Source organism: Phyllopteryx taeniolatus, chromosome 18 (genome assembly GCF_024500385.1).
Source record: "Phyllopteryx taeniolatus isolate TA_2022b chromosome 18, UOR_Ptae_1.2, whole genome shotgun sequence".
Lineage (NCBI taxonomy): Eukaryota > Metazoa > Chordata > Actinopteri > Syngnathiformes > Syngnathidae > Phyllopteryx > Phyllopteryx taeniolatus.
The window spans coordinates 780,173-803,360 of NC_084519.1; the positions used below are offsets into that span (position 1 = coordinate 780,173).

Consider the following 23,188-nt stretch of genomic DNA (forward strand, 5'->3'; position numbering starts at 1 on the left):
AATAGACAACCATTTTGACCAAAAATACATTGGAGTCCAGCTGTGTTGGATTATACTGATTGGACTTGATTAGGAAAGGCACACACCTGTCTATAGAAGACCTTAAAGCTCACAGTGCATGACAGAGCAAATGAGAATCATGAGGTCAAAGGAACTGCCTGAAGAGCTCAGACAATTGTGGCAAGGCACAGTAGCCTCCGCAATCCTTAAATGGAAGACGTTTGGAATGACCACAACCCTTTCTAGAGCTGGCCGTCCGGCCAAACTGAGCAATCGGGGGAGAAGAGCCTTGGTGAGAGAGGTAAACAAGAACCCAAAGACCACTGTGGTTGAGCTCCAGAGATGCAGTCGGGAGATGGGAGAAAGTTCTATAAAGTCAGCCATCACTGCAGCCAGTCGGTGCAGTGATGGCAGAGTGGTCCGACGGAAGCCTCTCCTCAGTGCAAGCCACATGAAAGCCCGCATGGAGTTGGTTAAAAAACACATGAAGGAATCCAAGATGGTGAGAAATAAGATTCTCTGGTCTGATGTGGCCAAGATAGAACTTTTTGGCCTTAATTCTAAGCAGTATGTGTGGAGAAAACCAGGCACTCCTCATCACCTGTCCAATACAGTCCCAACAGTGAAGCATGGTGGTGGTGGCGGCGGCATCATGCTGTGGGGGTGTTTTTCAGCTGCAGGGACAGGGAGACTGGTTGCAATCGAAGGAAAGATGAATGCGGCCAAGTACAGTGATATCCTGGTTGAAAACCTTCTCTTGTTCATGTGTCTCTGTTGTGCAGATTTGTCATTTTACTCTTGATACATCTGAACTTTGCAATGAAAAAGAACGCACGCCACGTTTTTGTGTGTACGCACTTTTTGTACATGAGGCCCCTTTTTAAAAAGGGGGACCGGAAGGTGTGTGCCAACTACAGGGGGAATCACACTCCTGAGCCTTCCTGTTAAGGTCTATTCAGGGGTGCTGGAGAGGAGGGTCCGTCGGGAAGTCGAATCGCAGATTCTTGAGGAGCAGTGTGGTTTTCGTCCTTGGCAGGGTCCTCGAGGGTGCATGGGAGTTCGCCCAACCAGTCTACATCTGTTTTGTGGACTTGGGGAAGGCGTTCGACCGTTTCCCCCGAGGAGTCCTGTGGGGTGTGCTTCGGGAGTATGGGGTACCGAACCCCGCTGATATGGGCTGTCCGGTCCCCGTATGACCAGTGTCAGAGTTTGGTCCGCATTGCCGGCAGTTAGTCGGACTCGTTTCCAGTGAGGGTTGGACTCCGCCAAGGCTGCCCTTTGTCACCGAGTCTGTTCATAACTTTTATAGACAGAATTTCTAGGTGCAGCCGAGGCGTAGAGGGGGGTCCGGTTTGGTGGCCTCAGTATTGCAGCTCTGCTTTTTGCTGATGATGTGGTTCTATTGGCTTCATCAAGCCGTGATCTCAAACTCGAACAGGAGCGGTTCGCAGCAGAGTGTGAAGCAGCTGGGATGAGAATCAGCACCTCCAAATCTGAGACCATGGTCCTCAGTCGGAAAAGGGTGGCGTGCCCTCTCCAGGTCGGGGATGAGATCCTGCCCCTAGTGGAGGAGTTCAAGTATCTTGGGGTCTTGTTCACGAGTGAGGGAAGAATGGAGCGTGAGATCGACAGGCGGATCGGTGCAACGTCTGCAGTGATGCGGACTTTGTATCGGTCCGTTGTGGTAAAGAAGGAGCTAAGCCGAAGGCGAAGCTCTCGATTTACCGGTCGATCTACTGGCCTACCCTCACCTATGGTCACGAGCTGTGGGTCGTGACCGAAAGAACAAGATCCCGGATAAAAGCGGCCGAAATGAGTTTCCACCGCAGGGTGTTTGGGCTCTCCCTTAGCGATAGGGTGAGTATCTCGGTCATCCGGGAGGAGCTCAGATTAGAGGTGCTGCTCCTGCGCATTGAGAGGAGCCAGATGGTGGCTCGGGCATCTGATTAGGATGCCTCCCTGGTGAGGTGTTCCAGGCACGTCCTACCGGGAGGAGACCCCGGGGACAACTCATGACATTCTGGAGAGACTATGTCTCTCGGCTGGCCTGGGAATGCCTCGGGATGCCCTCAAAAGAGCTGGAGGAAGTGGCTGGGGAGAGGGAAGTCTGGGCTTCCCTGCTGAGGTTGCTGCCCACGCGACCCGACCTCGGATAACCGGAGGAAAATGGATGGATCGATACCTGTACCGGTAAAAAAAAAATTAAGTAAAAAAGTGGCCATACTTCAAAAGGTTGACCTGATTGAGCAAAACCAATGTGATATTTGGATTCAGCACATCAAAATTGCCCTAAATCCATCCATCCATCCATTTTCTACATCCCTTATCCCCACTAGGGTCACGAGTATACTGGAGCCTATTCCAGCTAACTGCGGGCAAGAGGCGGGGTACACCCTGAACTGGTCGCCAGCCAATCGCAGGGCACATATAAACAAACAACCATTCGCACTCACAACTACGGAGTCTTCAACCAACCCACAATGCATATTTTTGGGATGTGGGAGGAAATCGGAGTACCCTGAGAAAACCCACACAGAGGGAACATGCAAATTCTACACAGCCGAGGCCGGATTTGAACCCGGCTCCTCAGAACCGTGCTGCTTTTTAAATTTGTTTCTGAACAGTTTTATCTTCCTACCTTCTCACGTTATGGACCAAACCAATATCTGAATGTTGTGCATTTTCAGCACTGTTAATATTAAATGTCCTGTTTTTTAATAAAGGGATGGAAATTTTTATCCTATTCATTGATGAATCCAAAAAAGTAATCTACAGATAGGATGGCACGTGACCGACTGGTTAGCACATCTGCCTCACGACGTCACGTTTTGACGACTCTGGTTCGACTCTGGCCTCGCTTGTGTGGAGTTTGCATTTTTTTACTTACTATAATTTTATCAGCTTTAGCTTCACTAATGCCTTTTATGTTAAGCAGCTCCTTCTTCGGCGCATAAGCCACTGCCTCGATGGTGTGGAAACCTGCGTCCTCCAGTTTCTTGATGTCACTTGCACCTATTCCACATTGCTGCAGAGAAAAGGAAGGAGAGAGAGAGAGAGAGAGAGAGACACACACACACACACCCACAAAGTGGGGGATGAAAAAAAAATGAAGACTATTACAAGATTGGAATCGACAAGCTAGAATTTCCAAGGGGGAATTAAGATGGCTAAATATACTTGTATGCATTACTTGTGGGAAGGGGGGGAATACTAACCTAGAAAAAAAATATTGCAAATTGAAAACTCACCAGGCAGGTCAACAGTCTTACAGACACAATGATCCGAAGCAAATCAACCAAAAAGTGTCAATGGCATCCAATTGTTGAAATGCAGCGTGTTGACATTATAGGGCTGTGCACTGGACATGACACGCAACAACACTGCGAAAAGACAATTCGCCCCCTTTTCCTTGATGAACACCCAATTAAACTCGCTCGTGTGGTTACATTGGACAATAGGGCCACATTTCATAATTCATCCTGTGTTCGTGTCGGCTGTCGAGTCAGTACCTTTACTCATTGGACAAGATCTGCCAAGCCATTAATTGACTATACTAAGCGCGAGATTTATGCACAGGTGCGGCGACCCCTAAGGCAGCCTTAACACACTAGAAAATTTTCCCAGTGCAAGCCTCTGAGCCTCCTGGATGGGCCGCCGCTATATGAAATTGGTCCCCTTCCAGACAATTTAGCAATGGATAAAATTCTCCCACATTTGGGACCCCTCTGGTTAATTGAAATGATTCGGTCTGCGGCACTAACAACCTATACCACCTTCCAAGGAGTCGTCGCCTAGATCCGCCATCGAGCCGATGAAAGGGAGGATATGTAGCAGACACGCTTCCCGCAAACTGAGGTGACACAGTGACTCCCCACGGCTTGATAAACTGCATTCTTCGAAGCCGCCCTGCTGTGAGGCTCCCCCAAGAAGACGCTTAGTGGACCCTAAAGTAACGAGCAGGTTTACAGTCACCAAAGAGTCCTTTTCTTCGTCTGAACTGGCAGCAGCCCAAGAGCGGACCGATCAACGATGGGATGCAAATACAGCAACAAACTATTTGCTTAATATCCAAATGTGCACACAAGGCGCCACCCACTGGCATTTGAGAGTACTGCAACCTGTGAACTCACATTTGATGTTTAACCTAGCATAAATGTATGTTTTGATATTTCACGAACTCTGCGGCAATATTCCAAATGTATGCCTTGATGTCTGTGTCAGTGTGTCAACTTTACAAGCGCAATTGCGAGATTTTGAGAATTGTTTGTCTTGATTTGACTCCATGCAGCATAAAATGGGACTTGAACCATAAGCAGTTGATTTGCCAAAAACTAAAGTATAAACAGACATTCTATGTGCTTGACCTGTGAGTAGAGAGTACAAAGTTGAGAGTATTCTATATTAATATATGATTTTAAACCCATTTTGTGGGTCAAAATTGGAGAACTAGATTGATGGGTGTGGTCTTCTCCAGGTTCTCCGTCCCTCTTCGACACGCCCCCGGGGTACTTAACCCCTGACTCCCGCTCTCTTGTTCTCTCTGGCTTCTTAGCCCTTGTCTTGTTGGCAGCTCCCCATCCACGGGGCGGTCGTGGGACACCCCTCCACTTCCTTTTGTTCGGGCACACGGCTCGGTAACCGACTCGGCTTCCCAACCTATCCGTGAGCCACCGCTAGACGATCAGAGCAGCTGCTACTAAGGTACCAGGTACGCTTCCAGTCAAGCGCGATCGCTCTGAAATTGCTAGCAAGCCCCTGAAAAGGCAGGAAGAGAGAGAGTCATATTCTCCCAACAAGGCGTGACGAACAAAAAATTTTCTTCTTCTGCCTCTTTTGTTTTTGTTTCATTTTTGTGCATCTTTTTGTTCTGCAACCAACCCTGTCTCCATGCTTCTGAGACGCACCCAGAGAGAGACCAGGTGAGGGACCAGAACAAGCACAGCTCAAAGACCCCCGTATGACGACGACAAACGATGGACTTTCCCTTGCCCGGATGCGGATCACCCGGGTCCCCCTCTGGAGCCAGGCCTGGAGGTGGGGCTCGAAGGCGAGCGCCTGGTGGCCGGGCCTGCTCCCATGGGGCCTGGCGGGCACAACCCGAAAGGGTAACGTGGGTACCCCTTCCCGTGGGCTCACACCTGTGGGAGAGGCCATAGGGGTCGGGTGCAGTGCGAAGCTGGGCGGTGGCCGAAGGCAGGAACCTTGGCGATCCAATCCCCGGCTACAGAAGCTGGCTCTAGGGGCGTGGAATGTCACCTCTCTGGCAGGGAAGGAGCCCGAGCTGGTGTGTGAGGTCGAGAAGTTCCGACTAGATATAGTCGGACTCTCCTCCACACACAGCTTGGGCTCTGGTACCAGTCCTCTCGAGAGGGGTTGGACTCTCTTCCACTCTGGAGCTGCCCATGGTGAGAGGCGCCGAGCAGGTGTGGGTATACTTATTGCTCCCCGGCTCGACGCCTGTACGTTAGGGTTCACCCCTGTGGGCGGGAGGGTAGCCTCCCTCCGTGTTCGGGTCCTGACTGTTGTTTGTGCCTATGCAGCAAACAGCAGTTCAGAGTACCCACCCTTTTTGGAGTCATTAGAGGGGGTGCTGGAGAGCGCTCTCGCTGGGGACTCCATCGTTCTGCTGGGGGTCTTAAATGCCCCCCCCCCCCCGATCAGAACCTGAGTGGTGTTCTGTTATTGGACTTCTGTGCTCGTCACGAATTGTCCATAACGAATACCATGTTCAAGCATAAGGGTGTCCACACGTGCACTTGGCACCAGGACACCCCCTAGGTCGTAGTTCAATGATCGACTTTGTGGTCGTGTCATCGGACTTGCGGCCGCATGTCTTGGACACTCGGGTGAAGAGAGGGGCGTAGCTGTCAACTATTTGGTGGGGGAAGATGCCGGTCCGACGTGGCAAGCCCAAACACATTGTGAGGGTCTGCTGGGAATGTCTGGCAGAATCCCCTGTCAGAGGAATTTCAACTCCCACCGCCGACAGAACTTTGCTCATATTCCGGGGGAGGCGGGGGACATCGAGTCCGAGTGAACTATGTTCTGCGCCCCGGTGAACGAGAGGGTAGCCTCCCTCCGCAGGGGACGGTTCCTGACTGTTGTTTGTGCCTATCCACCAAACAGCAGTTTTGTGAGGGTCCGAGTGGACCATGTGCTGCACTTCCATAGCTCAGGCGGTCGACCAGAGCTGTGGCCGTAAGGTGGTCGGTGCCTGTCGTGGCGGGAATCCCCGAACCCGTTGGTGGATACGAACGGTGAGGGATGCCGCCAAGCTGAAGAAGGAGTCCTATCGGGCCTTTTTGGCCTGTGGGACTCCTGAGGCAGCTGACGGGTACCGGCTGGCCAAGTGGAATGCAGCTCTGGTGGACGCTGAAGCAAAAACTCTGGTATGGGAGGAGTTCGGTGAGGCCATGGAGAAAGACTTCCGGACGGCTTCGAGGAAATTCTGGTCCACCATCCGGCGTCTCAGGAGAGGAAAGCAGTGCACCACCAACACTGTGTATTGCGGGGATGGGGAGCTGCTTGTTAGTCGGTGAGGAGAATACTTCGAAGACCTCCTCAATTACACCGACTCGCCTTCCCATGAGGAAGCAGAGTCTGGGTTCTCTGAGGCTGGCTCTCCTATCTCTGGGGTTCACCAAGCCGTGACCTCCAACTGTCACTGGAGCAGTTCGCAGCAAAGTGTGAAGCGGCTGGGATGAGAATCAGCACCTCCAAATCTGAGACCATGGTCCTCAGTCGGAAAAGGGTGGCGTGCCCTCTCCAGGTCGGGGATGAGATCCTGCCCCAAGTGGAGGAGTTCAAGTATCTTGGGGTCTTGTTCACGAGTGAGGGAAGAATGGAACGGGAGATCGACAGGCAGATCGGTGCGGCGTCTGCAGCGATGCGGACTTTGCATCGATCCGTTGTGGTAAAGAAGGGGCTAAGCCGAAAGGCGAAGCTCTCGATTTACCGGTCGATCTACGTTCTCACCCTCACCTATGGTCACGAGCTGTGGGTCGTGACCGAAAGAACAAGCTCCCGGATAAGAACGGCCGAAATGAAACGTAATTTTATGTACAGTACTGCATGTTTTTAAAACAACTACATTGTTACCAAAAGTGAAGTTCTGCTCCTTTGTTAGACATTTTATCGTCAAATCACACACCTTTTACATTTTATATTATTTATTTGTATGTATGCATTTATTGATGTGATTGTCCATCCATCCATTTTCTGAACCCCTTATCCTCACTAGGGTTGCGGGTGTGCTGGCGTCTATCTCTGCTGACTTTGGGCGAGAGGCGCGGCACACCCTGAACTGGTCGCCAGCCAATTGCAGGACAACACCGGAACACCTCACCGGGGAGACTTCCAGGGGGCATCCTAACCAGATACCTCAACCAACTCATCCGGCGGAGAGGATTACGTGACACCAGCACGCTGATAAGGAAAACGTGACACCAGCAGAAAATGGAGACAATTCAAATTTACTGACAATACAAATTATGGGGGGGACAAATGTCTGTTCTCAAGCGAGCTCGTGAAAATATTTAAACTTAACACGGAACATGTATATTACTGCACCAAATATTTTAGATTATGGTTAAAAATAAAATAGATGGTGTTCAATGGAAAAAAAACTTTTTACTTACCCAAGTTTTTCAAAATGACAGATTCTCGAGCTAGAATTTAAATACCGTTACACCGCAGTACTTTCGGTCAAGGTTATCTGATACCGTCCCGTGCCTCCTTGTGACCATATGTGAGCTTTGCCTTTCGGCTCAGTTCCTTCTGTACCAGGACGGAGCGATACAGAGTCTGCCGCCGATCCGCCTGCCGATCTCCCACTCACTCGTAAACAAGACCCCCGAGATACTTGAACTCCTCCTCCTTCGACCTGGAGAGGGCACTCCACGCTTTTCCGACTGAGGACCATGACCTCAGATTTGGAGGTGCTTCACCATGCCTCATTGTGCTCTTATCGCTACTGAATACTATACAGGTAGTCACTAGTCATTTTTATAATGCCCATGAAGGGCAATACGCCTGTGGCAATGTTGATATTTTGCTGGTATATATATTACTACTGTACGGTGAGACCTAACTGGGAATATAACCCAAATACAGGAACCTGCTGATCTAAAACCTAGTTTGAAGTTGTCATCGCTAACTCCTCTTCTACTATATTCACATAGATTCCATTAATGGAACATTTTGGTACGACTTACCCCTAACGCACAACAAAAGGAAAACAAAATATTAAGATGACATACCTCTAGCCTGCACAGAGGCTGAGGTCCATAGTTTTCTTCCTCCTCAATCTCAGTTTCAACCGTGCCCTCACATCTCATCGCCATGATCTAAATGTGAAAACCAGTGGGGGAAAAAAAAAGCATGCAATTCATTCATACAATCCATTTTTTTGATTGCATACTATACTACTACTCTATTTATTCATTGCCGTGTATTTTTCACGACTTGCGCAGTGCCAAATTAAACCACGTCACGTGACAGCCATCTGCTAATTTTGCCAGGCTCTTATCCGTTTTTTCGAAACCTGGGCCCTTGGCTTTCTAGGATTATTTAAAGTTGATCAGTGTCGTGGCTTTCTTTTAACTGTACTATAAAACAATATGAGGAGAAATACATGTACACATATACAAACTTAATTACTTGATGTCACCTATTATAAAAATGACATACAGCAGTACTAGTCATATAGTCGTATTTGCTGTATTTTATGACATTTCTATTCCTTTACATTTGTACCCTGTATTTACTACATGGTATTCATACTATTTATTGTGTGTTGAAAATGTCAACTTAATATTCATTAGTTTAAAATTATATATTGTTTTTGTTCTCCGGAGATTAGGCCATTGTTTCACACAGTGACTAAAATGACTGTGACAGTGACTAATTGGAAATCATTACCATATTATATTAAATGTCTGTTTCTGTGTTTAGCAAGCCTTTTGAAAATAGGATAAACGAAGCGACGAAGTTGCCACCAGCCAATAAACGTTTTTCTTTTCTGCCATTTTATTTTGTCAGTGGTGACTACATACAATGAACATAAAAGCCTCCACGTAAAAAGCGAACGCCCAAATCCCCTCACTTGATAACCCACGACGAAAAAGACACTCAACGTCCATGAATTTCCTTTCACGATTAGCTAACTAACATTAAGCAATATTAGAGAGCATTGTTTTACCTTCACGCCAGCAGGCTATTGTACTAGATCAGACGCAGATTCCGTTAATAATGGCGTCGCATTAATATATCTCAATACAACGTTAAGCAAGTGCAATGTTTTGATCAACACGTCTGAGCAAACGTGTGGGAAAAGGCCAGTTGACCTTTTTTTATAACTCGAGTTCCCGCTCGATCGCATGTCGATGACGTCACCACTACACATTTGGATTTTGATTGGACGAAGGACGATTCACAATAGAGAACATATTGGGCTGGAAATTGTACGTCAACGTCGCTATCATGTTGGATGTGGCGCAATTGCGATCGTATGACGATACCACATTCGCGGACTGCTTGGAGAGGACAAAAGCCTCTACAGTGAAAGCCAAATCTCATATTTACCAAGCCGTGTACAGGAAAGACTGATTAAAAAAAACTAAAACTTTTCATTTCTTGACTGATTTCACTATTTATTCATTTATTTTCATTTATTAGGATGCCGGCATATTGTGCTGCATATGGTTGCACCCAACGCTGTGCAATCACAACAAGGGAAATTTAAGTTACTTTTCACAGGTAAAGATTTTGTTTTGTTTTACTTAAAAAACGCATCGATAGTATAGTATCGCTTTGGCGTTGACAAAAAAGTAAATTTCGTATAAATGGGTTGAGAATTGAGCAAGCTACGAGTTAATTTCAATGTCCATGCATTGCCTTTGATGGGAACGTTGACCTTCTCAACATGGCCGCCACGTAAACGTTGGATAGTCGGACTGCTCAAGCAAGCGGGCTTATCTAGTCTTCATATTTATCACAACAACAAGAAGAAGAGGAGGAGGAGGAGGAGTAAGAAGAAGAAGAAGAAGAAGACGACGACGACGGAACAAAAACCGACAGTATTGACATGGCATCGAAGGACTCTAATAAAGGAAAGAAGGGTGTCATAGAAACAGATTACAGGACGCCAGGATTGAAGGGCGCACAGACCACCACACTGTTCAGAGCTGTCAACCCCGAACTCTTCATCAAGCCAGTAAGAGACGCATCACACCCGGTACTGTACTTCAATTTTATATTTCGCGATACGGAGCCCCCCGGTGCCAAGGTATGAGAAAAATAACATTCATTGACAATTTAGTAAACTGTGGGACGCCAAGCACAGGTTTGGGTTTTCACGGTGTTGGAGACAAAATCCAAATGACTTGACCGCTGTGTTACTATGATTTCATGAAGGTCGATCATGTTACTTTATACGACTTTTATATTTACTGGTCAGTGGTCATGCAAGTTTGATTACTTTACTGGAGTTTTTGTGCAAAGTAATTGATTTGTTTTTTCCCCCCCCCTTTTCTATTGTATTGACTAAAATGGAGTTTATAAATGCAATATGTTTTTCTCTCTTTTCCCAGAATAAACCAATGATGGCATTTGGACTGATCACCATCACCTTGTGTGTTGGGTATCTGGGCTACCTGCATGCAATGAAAGCAAACGACCAGCAGCTTTACGAGGCCATCGACGGTGAAGGAGAGCGACTGATGAGGAGGAAAGCTTCCAAGTGGGCTTGACAGCATGAAGTCAAAGCTGACTCAACTGACGCACAATCTCCAAATGCCGGACTGAAATTGGAACCATAATGTACCATGTTTTTGGTGTGTAAAGAAAAAAACATGATTTTTAAGGATTATTTAATTGAAATGTGTTATTACAGTCATACATGTGACCCAGCCCACCTGACCTTCTGAGAGACTGTTGCTCTTTTCTGTTATGTTCAGTGAATGAAGAAAAACATAATGACCGATGCGGTTTGTTAGTAAAAGTACCGCGATTTGTTTTAAAATGTGTCGTTTGATGATGTTATAGAATTGCTATTAGGTTGTTTCGTTTCCATAAATGGGCATTAGATCCGTGGAAGTCGGTTTACAAACAAAACCTTTCTTGGCACAAATAAATATAGAAACACCACCATGTTCCACAAACAATCAGCGGAAACCAATCTTTGTTTTTGTCAATATATTTGTTTCAATATTTATTGACATCAATTTAAGTACATGCATCAGTCCAATCTGTTATCTCGCACTTTTTTTTTCTAAACACAAGACAAAGGACAAAATTATTACGTACAAATGACAAAATCAATAGATACGAGGACCAAAGATGAAATAAAATAAAACACTACATAAGGTATTCCCTCCCCCCACCCATAATGGTACACCACTCAGCCTTCAATGTATCTATATTTACCCATTACAACACTTTTACACACAATTTTCCAAAGAAAGGGGGAATCACCCAAGAGGAGAGATTGATGGGAGAACATCGTGGAAGTTTCCCAAATGTTTTTTTTTTTTTTTTTAAACAAGTAAAAACAGAATACATGTTCAACCTATATTTAATGGAATACACTACAAAGATATTTAATCTTCAAACGGATAAACTTTATTGTTTTAGCAAATAATCATTAACGTTCCGTAGTTTCACTTGGCCTGTTACCTTCTTTTTCTACCTTTGTAGATGGTAATTTATAGAAATGTTTACTCAACTATTGTAGTAACACTATCAATAATTTAACTTAACATTTGACGACAAGTTAATATTTAATACCTTCAAATGTCGACATCTGAGCTAACAGAAGTGAACAAAAGATCCTTTCAAGACAACTTACCAAGGTAAGAAATGGCAATTTCTTTATTACATTCAAGAGTACAGTAATGTACAGTACAGGATAATTGCACAGTCTCACCATGAGATACAGCGGGCGAAGTAAGTATGTCCACGCCGCCATTTTTTTCTCATTCAAAATACTTCCCAAGGCGCTATTGACCTGAAAATGTCACCAGATGTTGGGAACAACCCAAGTCATCCAAACATACAAAGAAAGTACAAACAAATAAGATCAGAAATGAAGTTGTGTGTAATAGTGTGAAATGACACAGGGAAAAAGTATTGAACACGCCAAGTGGTATTTATTGAATACTTTGAACAAAAGCCTTTGTTTGCAATGACAGCTTCGAGACGCCTCCTGTGTGGAGGAACACGTCGCATGCATTGCTCTGGTGTGATTTTGGCCCGTTCCTCCACACAAGCAGCCTTTAAATCTTGAAGGTTCCGTGGGCTTCTTTTATGGACCTTGAGTTTCAGTTCTTTCCACAGATTTTTGATTGGATTCAAGCCAGGTGATTGGCTGGGCCATTCGAGCAGCTTTATTTTGTTCCCCTTTGAAAACCAATTGAGAGTTTCCTTGGCAGTATGTTTTGGATCATTACCCTGCTGAAATGTCCACCCTTGTTTCATTTTCGTAGATGGCAGCAGATTTTTGTCAAGAATGTCTCAGTACATTTGCCCATTCGTCCTTCCTTCAATAATGTGACGTTTACCAGTAAGATTTCCTGAAAAGCAGGCCCACGCCATCATGTTCCCACCTCCGATCTTCACTGTTGGTATGGTGTTTTTAGGGTGGCGTGCATTGCCATTTCTCCTCCAAACATGGTGTGCATTTCAGCATCCAAACAGCTCCATTTTGCTCTCACCCGACTAGACCATATTCTCCTAGTATTTAACTGGCTTGTCCAAATGTTGCTCAGCAAACTTTAAAAGGAGCCTTTTTTTTAGCAATGGGGTCTGGCGTGGTGAGCGTGCCTACAGGCCATGGCGCCAGAGTGCATTACTCACTGCTTTCCTTGTGACAACAGTACCTGCTAATTCCAGGTCTTTTTGAAGTTCTCCACAGGTGATTATTCTTTGCACTCCTCTGTCGGAAATCTTGCGAGGAGCACCTGACCGAGGCAAATTTAAGGTGGTATGATTGGCTTTCCACTTGTGTATTATGGCCCCAACCGTGCTCACTGGAACATTTTAGATCTGCGCCTGTAACCAATGCCATCATTATGTTTTGCAACAATTTGTTTGCGATGGGCTCTTTGCGCTTCCCCATCGTGAGATGTGTCTTGACTCACACATTGACGATGAGACCCTTTTGTAGGCCATCAATTAGTGCGGAACCAGCTGACATTCATTTGCACGGACAAGGGGCTGGATCGCTGTTTGATTTTAGGTGTTGTCTTAGCTTTCCATGCCTTTCTGCACCTCCCTTTCTTCATGTGTTCAATACTTCTCCCCTGTGTCATTTCACATTCTTACACACAACTTAATTTCTGAGTTTATTTGTTCTACTTTCTTTTTATGTGTGGATTACTTGGGTTGTTCCCAGCATCTGGTGACAATTTCAGGTCGACAGTATATTTAGTGGGAAAAATGGTGACGTGATAAATACTTCTGTCAGCCGCTGTATAGCAGCATTCTGACTAAACAGGCACATCTAAAGACAGTTAAAAAAACAACACACACACACACACTAAAAATGTGTTCTGGCCACATTAGAAAAAAAAAGACAATATTCACCTTGGATACATTGTAGTCTGATCTATGCAGTTAAACACGTTGCCATTTTTCTTATGAGACCGAACTCCCCAAAATAAGGTCAGTTTAAACCTAATACCTGGCTTCATGACACAATATCAAAACAAAATACAACACTCAGTCAGTCCGTCCCAGAATTCGTCTCAGTATTTGATGTTATCGTCAGTAAAAAAAACTGATCAACCTGTTCATCTTCTATATTTTCAAAAAAGCAAAAGATGATGACTGAGTTATGTACTACCTTCTTAGGATAAGGGTTATTGGATAACCGTAATGAGGACAAAAACTTGGCATCCTCCTGTTAGTGCTCGTTCAAAAACGAGCCACAATGTTATTGTTCGAGGGATACTCATTGGAACGGTCAAGTAGAGCGATGGCCATCAAAAAGATCAGCCTCGATTTCTCGAGAATTTTGCGAAGGCATCATTTGTGTGTAAATTACAAAGAATCATTTCTAATCCTAAAAGATCATCTCATTTCAACACAATAGTCACATGTTGTTTTGGCACTGATTTCAGAACGTTAACATTGTCACACTGCATTTTGTCTTCCATTTAAAGTAGCACTAAGAAAGTTTTCTCGTTAGCTAGAAAATCGTTGTACGAAACCTGCAGTTGTTTCACTTTAATAACTACTGTCTCATTTTTCATCTGTTGCAAATTTTGTACAAATATTTCACAGGACTGAAGAGATACCACAGACACCCACCCTTCTACAATAAAAGGGTGGGTGAATCCTCAATGGCCACGACAGTGTTAGCTGTGAGTTTAAGGTCATATGAGTATATCTGATGATGCCTATATTCATTCCATGGCAATCTAAAATACAGTGGCTGAAATAAGTATTGAACACGTCATCATTTCTCTCATTAAATATATTTCCAAAGGTTGCTATTGACATGAACATTTCACCAGTTGTTTGGGAGCAACCCAAGTAAATACAAATACATACAAAGTAAGTGGAACAAATAAGCTCAGAAATTAAGTTGTGTGGAATAATGTGAAATGACACGGGGGGGGGGGGGGGGGGGAACTACTGAACACGCCAATTGGTATTGAATACATTGTACAAAAGCCTTTGTTTACAATGACGGGTTCAAGGCACCTCGTGTAAGGAGAAACTCGTCACATGCATTGCTCTGGTGTGACTTTGGCCCAGTCCTCCACACCAGCAGTCTTCAAATCTTGAAGGTTCTGTGGGCTTCTTTTATGGACCTTGAGTTTCAGTTCTATCCATAGATTTTCAGTGATTGGCTGGGCCATTCTAGCAGCTTTATTTCTTTCCCCTTTGAAACCAATTGAGAGTTTCCTTGGCAGTATGTTTTGGATCATTATCCTGCTGAAATGTCCACCTTGTTTCATTTTCCTCGTAGATGGCAGCAGATTTTTGTCAAAAATGTCTCCGTACATTTGCCCATTAATCCTTCCTTCTATAATGTGGTTTACCAGTACCATTTGCTGAAAAGCACCCCCACACCATCCTGTTCCCACCGCCGAACTTGACTCTTGGTATGGTGTTTTTAGGGTGATGTGCAGTGCCATTTCTCCTCCAAGCGTGGTGTGCATTTTGGCATCCAAACAGTTCAAATTTGCTCTCATCAGACCAGACTATATTCTCTCAATGTTGTTCAGCCAACTTTAAACGAGTTTTGACATGCTTTCCCCCCCCCCCAATAATGGGGTCTTGCGTGGCCTACAGGCCATGGCGGCAGAGTACATTACTTACTGTTTTCCTTGTGAAAACAGTACCTGCTAATTCCAGGTCTTTTTGAAGTTCTCCACAGGTGGTCCTCGGACAACTCTTCTGATTATTCTTTGCACTCCTCTGTCAGAAATCTTGCGAGGAGCACCTGATGGAGAAAAATTTATGGTGGTATGATTGGCTTGCCCCAACAGTACTCACTGGAACATTCAGAAGCTTACATATGCGCCTGTAACCAATGCCATCGTTATGTTCGGCAACAATTAGTTTGCGATGGTCTCGAAACAGCTCTCTGCTCTTACCCATCATGAGATGTGTCTTGGCTCACACATTGGCAATGAGACCTTTTTGTAGACCATCATTTAGGACTGAACCAGCTGACATTCATTTGCACTGGATCGCCGTTTGATGATTGATAGATTTTAGGTGTTGTCTTGGCTTTCCATACCTTTCTGCACCCCCCTTTCTTCATGTGTTCAATACTTTTCCCCTGTGTCATTTCACATTACTACACACAACTTAATGTCTGATCTTATTTGTTCTACTTTCTTTGTAAGTATGGATTACTTGGGTTGTTCCCAACACGTGGTGACATTTTCAGGTCGACAGCACCTTCGGAAGTATATTTAGTGAGAAAAAGGGTGAAGTGTTAAACACTTATTTCAGCCGCTGTATATCAGCCACAGCATGACAGAAAACACAATACACTGATGGCTTGGATCACATGTGGAAATGTGATTTAACAGATAAAAGGAACTGACCTGCGCTGAGGACAGCTTTACATGACATTCAATTTTATAGAATTATTTCAATTTGACAAAACTTACCCCCACCCCTGAAAAAAAAAACATTCCAACTGATAGTATAGCAAAATGATACATTGATACACAGTAACCCCCACAATAAATGAAATCCACAAAGTATGACCAATTACTACATTATCGTATACATTTCATATATGCTATTTAATGCCAATATGTGATACTTTAAAGAGGCGCACGTATTTTATTTGTCCACTTGACGTCACTATCCAGACACTACACAAGTACATGCCTATTCAACGCGCCGCTTGAGCAAAGTGAACAACAGCCTATGTGGACATGGTTTGAACAGGCGATTTCCTGCCTTAAGCATTGGTACTGTTCCTCACACTGATGGTCCTGGAAATGTAGTCAGCGGAAAACCTTATGGCAACCTAGAATTCATTGCGGTGACGTTTTTAACTACAGTATTGTAGTTGTATAAAAATCAAGCTAAACGTTGCTCTTTACTTGCATTTGTTCCTGCCATTGTTATAAGTGTGTGCAGTAGCTATTTGTCAGGCTAAGGTTGGTATTTGTGAATTTATTGCGGCTTGTGTTTTAAACGGTGGGTTTCATAAATTTGACTGACTACAAATGTTGTTTGTATCCTCAAGCAATTTGGCGACTTATCAAATCAACGGGTTCAGATTACTCGGTAAGGTTTCTTTTTCTGCGAAGATTTTAACCTTATTAAAATCATATAGCTACGTGTATCAGATATGTGCAGGTGAATAACTGCACTAAGCTGACCTTCAAAAAATTCTGCAACGTACTGAATCCGCAATAAATGAACCGCGATATAGTGCGAATCACTGGATTGGCATTTGGTGCAAACTGTTCCTAAGCCCTGAAAGGTGTCGTTTTAATCAAATGACAAATTGTGTGTCAGAATACTGGAATGAATGAAAAATAAAATCCAAATGAACAGATTTTGGGCTATAGCTCACCTTCCCCTATTTGTACAGCAAATCTCTTTAGCTTGTGTATGGGGAACAGTTAATAGAGTATCTGTGAACAGTCTCATCTGTCCTCTAATAGCCAGCAAATAACTGCCAGAACTTTAACTTACAAGGAAACATGCCTATCTATTGCAAATGTAAAGGTACCACTGCATTCTACTGTACTTTGCACAATTTCTGTTGGTCCAGTATCTAAATGGAGACAACACTTGGATGGGCTCCACTGTTTTTGTTTTTCTCATACAGTGTTGAATTCATTTGCGGGTTACCCTGTGTTGGAACGATACAATGCACACTATTTCCAGGAAGCAGCAACCGCCTGCCGCAAATCTAGATCAGGATTTGCTGTCTAAAATCGGAAAGCGGTGAGCTGGACTGGAGAGTGGCGTTTGGCGTCGGTGTGGCTCAGATACGATCGATCAAATTTTGCGCAGCGGTATTTCTTCCTTAAACCACAGACCGATGCCCTTCGCAAACATAAACAGCGCTTGGTTGTATGCGTCTTTTTGTGTTGCCTGGCAGCTGAGGAAGAAACTTTGGTTTCAGATCAAGACAAGCGTCACGGAACTTTTTGATGCGCCAGTAGTAAATGATCGGGTTGAGGGCTGACTTTAGGTAGCATAACCACAACACCCACGTGCTGACTTGAAAAAAACTGTCTTTGCAGTAGAAGTCATCATTGAACGTTGTTACGAGACTGTAGGCAGTGAAGGGTGCCCAGCACACTGTAAACACACAGAAGAGGATGAGGATGGTGGCAAAGGCACGCGTCTTAAAACTCACGTCGATGTTCATCTGCAAGGGCTTCTGGAGGCTTAACAAGCCGAGTTTGCCGGCTTGGCTCGGGTGGCTGTGGATGCGGGCTGTGTTGTGGCGGATGGTGTTTAGAATTCCCATGAATATGTACAACATGACCATGAAGGGTATAAAGAAGAAGACCGACATTAATATCAACACGTAAGCGTGGTAATCAGGTTCGGAGCTATAGCCAAAAACACACTGGGGGGCCCTGGGGGGGATCTGCAGGCGAGGGGAACCGACAGCTAACGGAAAGGAGAAAAAGAATGCAAGTCCCCATGTGAGCAGTATGAGCACTTTAGCCCTCTGTGGACTTAGCTTATCTTGCTTCTGGACGATAATAAGAAAGCGATCGATGCTTATTATAAGCAGAACAGCCACTCCCGCAATCACAAAGAACCAAAACAGCATGGCCGAAACCCGACAGAAAACCTCCCCGAAAATCCAGTCGGTGGTCATGACAGTAACTAGCGTAAATGGCATGTTGACGACGGCGAGCATCATATCGGCAAACGCGAGACTCGACAAAAGGAGGTTAATAGCCGAGCGCATGGCTGATCTCTGGTAGACCATCAGGCACACCGCCATGTTCCCCAGCAGGGCAAACAGCAAAATGCCCACCATAACGAAGCACAAGAACACCAGCAGCGATAGACTAATGCCGTTCAGGATCTCTGGGGACACGGCTGTTGGCTTAGGGTTTGGAGGCACCTGGGAGCCGAGGGAACCGTTGGCCATGTTGTCTCTCAGCGTTGTGGGAAGCTTCAGGTGGCCCATCATGAGGCAGCAGAGCCCGGTGTCTTTGTCTCCTGCCAGTGGCGGAGCAGCACAGGTGTGAACCCTTCCCGAGGGGGAGCGGGCATCGTCAGCGGTGAGCACATAACGCCGTGGCGGCGGCAAGCACTCCCGGCTTAAGACGGCACGACGCGGTCCTCGTTGTTGCCGACCTGAAATATATAGTTGATGAACGTCAATGCACAATCTCCTAAAAACTAGGGCCCGGCCAATATGGATTTTTTTTTAGGCCCGTGCTGATTCTGATATTTGGTAGAATAAAATTCCGATAACCAATTCATCAACAAAATAACTTAAACATAAAGACAGGAATTACAGGCACATAACTGTTTTACAATACTTTCTCCTTTAGCATTTGTTTACTTTAGAACAGAGAGAAAAAGCAGCAAAAATTGGCAGACATTTTTTTGCGGGGGAATGTTTATTTGAATATCATTATCTTTGTCTCATGTTGTAATGTGTTAATGTAGCCATTTTGAAAAGGGCTAATATCGGCCAATTAAATCAGATCAGCTGGTCAACTAATCGGTCGGGCCCTTGTAAACTAGCTATTAGATATGAATACCAATCAGAATCAGAATCATCTTTATTTGCCAAGTATGTCCAAAAAAAGCACACAAGGAATTTGTCTCCGGTAGTCGGAGCCGCTCACGTACGACAACAGACGGTCAACTGACAGAGAACACTTTTGCAGACAGAAAGACATTGACAAAAATTTTTTTTTTTTTTAAAAAAACAGTCACTGAGCAGTAAAGGGTTGCTCGTTATCTGGTAATGCATTTTTTTTTTTTTTTCAACTTCAAAGCCTAATCCCAAATGCATCCTCCGGGAAAATATGACGTACAGTCGTTTTTCTGTTTTTATTAGCCATTTCTGAATTTGAAATGAGTTCATTCTGTCTTGTGACATAATCTCTAACTTCGCTCTGTCGCTTAATAATACATTTAACATTAGCATCCGTAAACTAATCAGACAATTGTAGGCCGACGATCAGCCGGGCTGGCTTATCTAGTGTTAATACCTATACCCGGGAAGCCCAATAGAAGAGGTGAGGTCATGTGACTTCCTTGTGTCATTTGATTGGTGAGCTAGACTTCAACGTCTCTAGTGCTTAAATTGGATTGGCGCAAACGGCGCCCGATGCGGAAGTCGAAGTCGTAGTCTCGCACACGAAATAGTTGATAAATAAGCAATAACTGATCAATAAAAGTAGCGAGCGACATTTCGACCATTCTAACGGAGTAAAAGTACCGTTACTTCTTGGCAGCAGAAGCGGCGGAAGTCTCTTTTCTGGTCTCGTCAACTCCTGTGACTTATTTATCCAAAGCAGGTCCGGAGCGCACAGGCGGAACCGCAGGGCGACGCGCTCGCATATTACGACTTTACACGATCGGGATTTTTGGGGCCGATCGGCGAGTTAAAAAAAAACGATCACCAATCACCGATCTGATCACAAGATGGAGCAATGTGTCTATTTAAATGACCTGTTCATTTACTGCATATACTCACAAAAATGACATTTCCAAGAAATAATGTATCTTTGTTCCTCTATTTATGCCAGTGAGGCATCGTGACAGACAGAACAAATGATAAATGATCTTCTATTAGATGGCAGGAAGTACACACAGTAATTCATGTATCCACTTTTTGTGACATTTTGGTTTGTTGGCGTGCCGTGAGATTTTTCAATTGTAAAATATGTGCCTTGGCTCCATAAAGCTTGGAAATCACTGCTCTCGTCAGATCGTGTATTCGAATCAGTCAGGTCAAACCAACATTACAACATGACAGAAATAATGGGCGCTAACTTACTGCAATTAAATTACTTTATTTTTAATTAAGTTACTTCACCCACACCGAAACTTTAGAGCATGATTCGACAGAACGCCTGCATGTTCGCTTACAACTGTTAGTGCTAGCACTAGCTCGCTAGGCTACATAACGTTTTGTTACCTGCTTGCAAGTCGTATCGTATTAAAAGTACGTGAACGTACCTCAAGCAAGCCTCGAATGAACGTCGTCTCCCGAGCACCGGTGACCACCAACACACGTTTTCCCCCATTTTGGTGTTACAAACACACGGTGCAATCCATTATTGTTGTCGTCGCCATGGTAACGAGTGCATTCGGTCGCATTTGAGTTGACAAGATGAAGCGCAGTGATCGTAAAAGATAGGATGCGCTGGTATCGGAACACAAGATTTTATTGCTGTAGTCTGACAGACCAAATTTGTCTTGTCGTCTAATCAGCATAAAATGCTAATTATCGGCCAATACCGATCAGACCGATCAGATCGGATCATTTCTGCCGTGGAGAAATGTTCAGAAATGACATCTGTATGTGTGGAATGGATCTAGCGGCCAGCGTTCAAGGAGTACGAAACAGCCTATGGCGACGGCGACGGCGACACTGGACCAACCTCCCCACCCCCCAGGAAAAACTCATCGGCTCTATATGATTCACATAGATGACCTATTCTGAGTTCAAAACCGCAAATCCCGCCGAAAGGCGACTGATTTACATGTAAGAAAAATAGAGTAACACCTGCAATAGAAATCTGCAATATAGCGTGACAGCGAAGCAAGAATGGCGATAAGAGCGTAGGATTAGTGTATTCCGTGATAATAGGTTGCAGGGGACTCATTGTTCTCAGGTTGGGGCTCATTGTTTCCATGACATGCGCATCCCAGGACTCACATCGTCTCAAGTGTAAAATGATCCATGTGTGAGTATTTGAATTACTGGAAGTTGTTATCCATCAAAAGCATTCTAAAGTCATATTTGTGCCGTGTGTGCGTCTCCGGCGTTGACGCATATGGCAACTTACCCATATAAAACCAAGGTAGCATTAAAACGTGTCTTTACTGTCATTGATCCCATTTTGGGGAAATGAGCCAAATGTTTTACAGTGGTCGTATCTGGATTTAGTGTATAGGACCACAATAAATGCTCAAAAAATGGACTCAAATATGGATGGTGCAATTTTTCAGTTTTTTCAGTTGGACAAATCTTTTACACGACTTGGTCAAAAGTGAAAAATGGGTCTTTCCTATTTAGCGGCTAAAGGAAGAGAAGATAGTCCGGACGTCTGCGTGGGGTACCAAACAATTTTCAGTACTTTTGTTGAATGAACTCAATGGAGGCTTGAGAATTTCCCCACTCTTGCTGCAAATCTGTCAAGATTCCTTCATTGGATTTAGGTCTGTGCTCTGGCAAAGTCCCGATTGTGTTTCTTGTCACGCCATTTTCCCGCCTTCATCCTGTGTTTTCCAGGTCATTTTTCATTTGGGTACTGACGTGTTGTGTAGCATAGAAAGTCGATTTAGCTTTTCTCCCATGTCCTTACATACAACTTCGACGAGGCACCACCGGTTGACGATCTTTGTCAACAAGTAGCACAATAAAGAGACTCCGAGAAACATTGAAGTAGGACTGCGCCAAATGATCTCCCGCTTACCAGAGCGTCGCGGTTGAGCAGCACATCATCATCTTCCTCCTCCTCCTCCTCCTCCTCCTCAGTGGGCAGATGTTAAGGCGAAGAAGAACAAGCGACCCAAGGAGGCATGGCTGAAGTGGGAGTCGCCAATTGAGCCGAGACTCAACAGAAAACGTGAGGAAGCTTCTCTCGTCTTGTCTTTCTGTCCCTTTTTTTTCAGGCCTCCGCTATTGCCGTCGTCCATCTTCTTCGCACGCCAGCAGAGCTGCGACGCGCGGAGTTGGCGTCTTCTTCTACGGCGTGTACGAGTCATCTCTGTCGCCCTCCGGCGTGCTCCAAGATTACTACACTGCTTTCCAAAATACACTCAACGTTCCATGAAACGATCGAAATCGACACTATGTTAAAGGACGCTCGACGGAATTAAAACAGCTGTAAAACAGTGCAAGAAATATCATTTCAAAGTGGAAAAAAAGAAGAGTGTTTAACCTGGACTCCAACGGTTATACATATTCACTTGTATCTCAGAAATAACACTGTTTTGGCGTCTCCTATTGTGTGACTGCAAAATGGCGGCCTGGTCCTGGCACTACAGCTCACAGATCCCGGTGGTGTATTGCCACAACAAAATGAGGATCTCTCCATGCCACTCATTTATAAGGACAGCTTGAGCGACAAAGGAGGCCCGCTTGTAAATCAACTCCCCCACAATAGCAACTCTCAGAACACTAAGATGGATTTCATGGAAAGGATGGAAGTCAAAACAATAATTAGAATGAATAATTCAAAATGTAATTAGCATCTTCAAAGAACGTCGTAAATCATGAACTTTAGTTTCGGACACGGTGAAGACGTTTTGGCATTAAAAGTTGGAAAAATACAACTTTAGACATTTTTTTCCCCCCTCTGAAACAGTTACAAGCTTTTGATGCATAACAACTGCCAATAATTCAAATACTTGTACCGGTAAAATTAGTTTATTTTCAAAAGGAAATTCAGTGGGTACTGTCATTCATCAAATAATATGAAAATGACCCATAAGAATGTTTGGGGTGTTGATTTAGTACATGAAATTCATTTATAAACTTTTGAAAGAT

At 44.6% G+C, this 23,188-nt stretch overlaps 3 protein-coding genes and 1 long non-coding RNA gene across 5 annotated transcripts in view; 2 read left to right on the forward strand and 2 right to left on the reverse strand.

Annotated features, from left to right (window-relative positions):
• The window catches only part of rad51 (RAD51 recombinase), a 28,608-nt gene extending 19,208 nt beyond the window's left edge, over positions 1-9,400 (reverse strand). The window contains exons 1-3 of the mRNA XM_061753161.1: positions 9,200-9,400; positions 8,259-8,345; positions 2,888-3,025 (exon numbers count right to left, since the gene is read on the reverse strand). Of these exons, the coding sequence (XP_061609145.1) occupies positions 2,888-3,025; positions 8,259-8,342 (222 nt within the window). The 5' untranslated portion in view covers positions 8,343-8,345; positions 9,200-9,400. The remainder of the gene's footprint in view (positions 1-2,887; positions 3,026-8,258; positions 8,346-9,199) is intronic.
• A 362-nt stretch (positions 9,401-9,762) lies between these two features.
• On the forward strand, positions 9,763-11,176 carry smim8 (small integral membrane protein 8). Of its 2 annotated transcripts, none has more exons than XM_061753395.1 (2): positions 9,763-10,234; positions 10,590-11,176. In XM_061753395.1, exons 1-2 carry the CDS (start codon positions 10,085-10,087, stop codon positions 10,746-10,748), a joined length of 309 nt encoding a protein of 102 aa, XP_061609379.1. In that variant the 5' UTR covers positions 9,763-10,084; the 3' UTR covers positions 10,749-11,176. The 2 variants fall into 2 exon arrangements, with proteins under 2 accessions (XP_061609379.1, XP_061609380.1); XM_061753396.1 differs by having other exon boundaries at positions 9,774-10,213.
• A 669-nt stretch (positions 11,177-11,845) lies between these two features.
• On the reverse strand, positions 11,846-22,251 carry gpr63 (G protein-coupled receptor 63). The gene is made up of 2 exons (XM_061753393.1): positions 22,113-22,251; positions 11,846-18,807 (listed from the first exon to the last, which is right to left on the reverse strand). Exon 2 carries the CDS (start codon positions 18,638-18,640, stop codon positions 17,510-17,512), a length of 1,131 nt encoding a protein of 376 aa, XP_061609377.1. The 5' UTR covers positions 18,641-18,807; positions 22,113-22,251; the 3' UTR covers positions 11,846-17,509.
• On the forward strand, positions 21,891-22,403 carry LOC133468029 (uncharacterized). Its single transcript, XR_009785374.1, has 2 exons — positions 21,891-22,081; positions 22,175-22,403. It is a non-coding gene; the product is annotated as an uncharacterized LOC133468029 (long non-coding RNA).
• Positions 22,404-23,188: the final 785 nt, after the last annotated feature.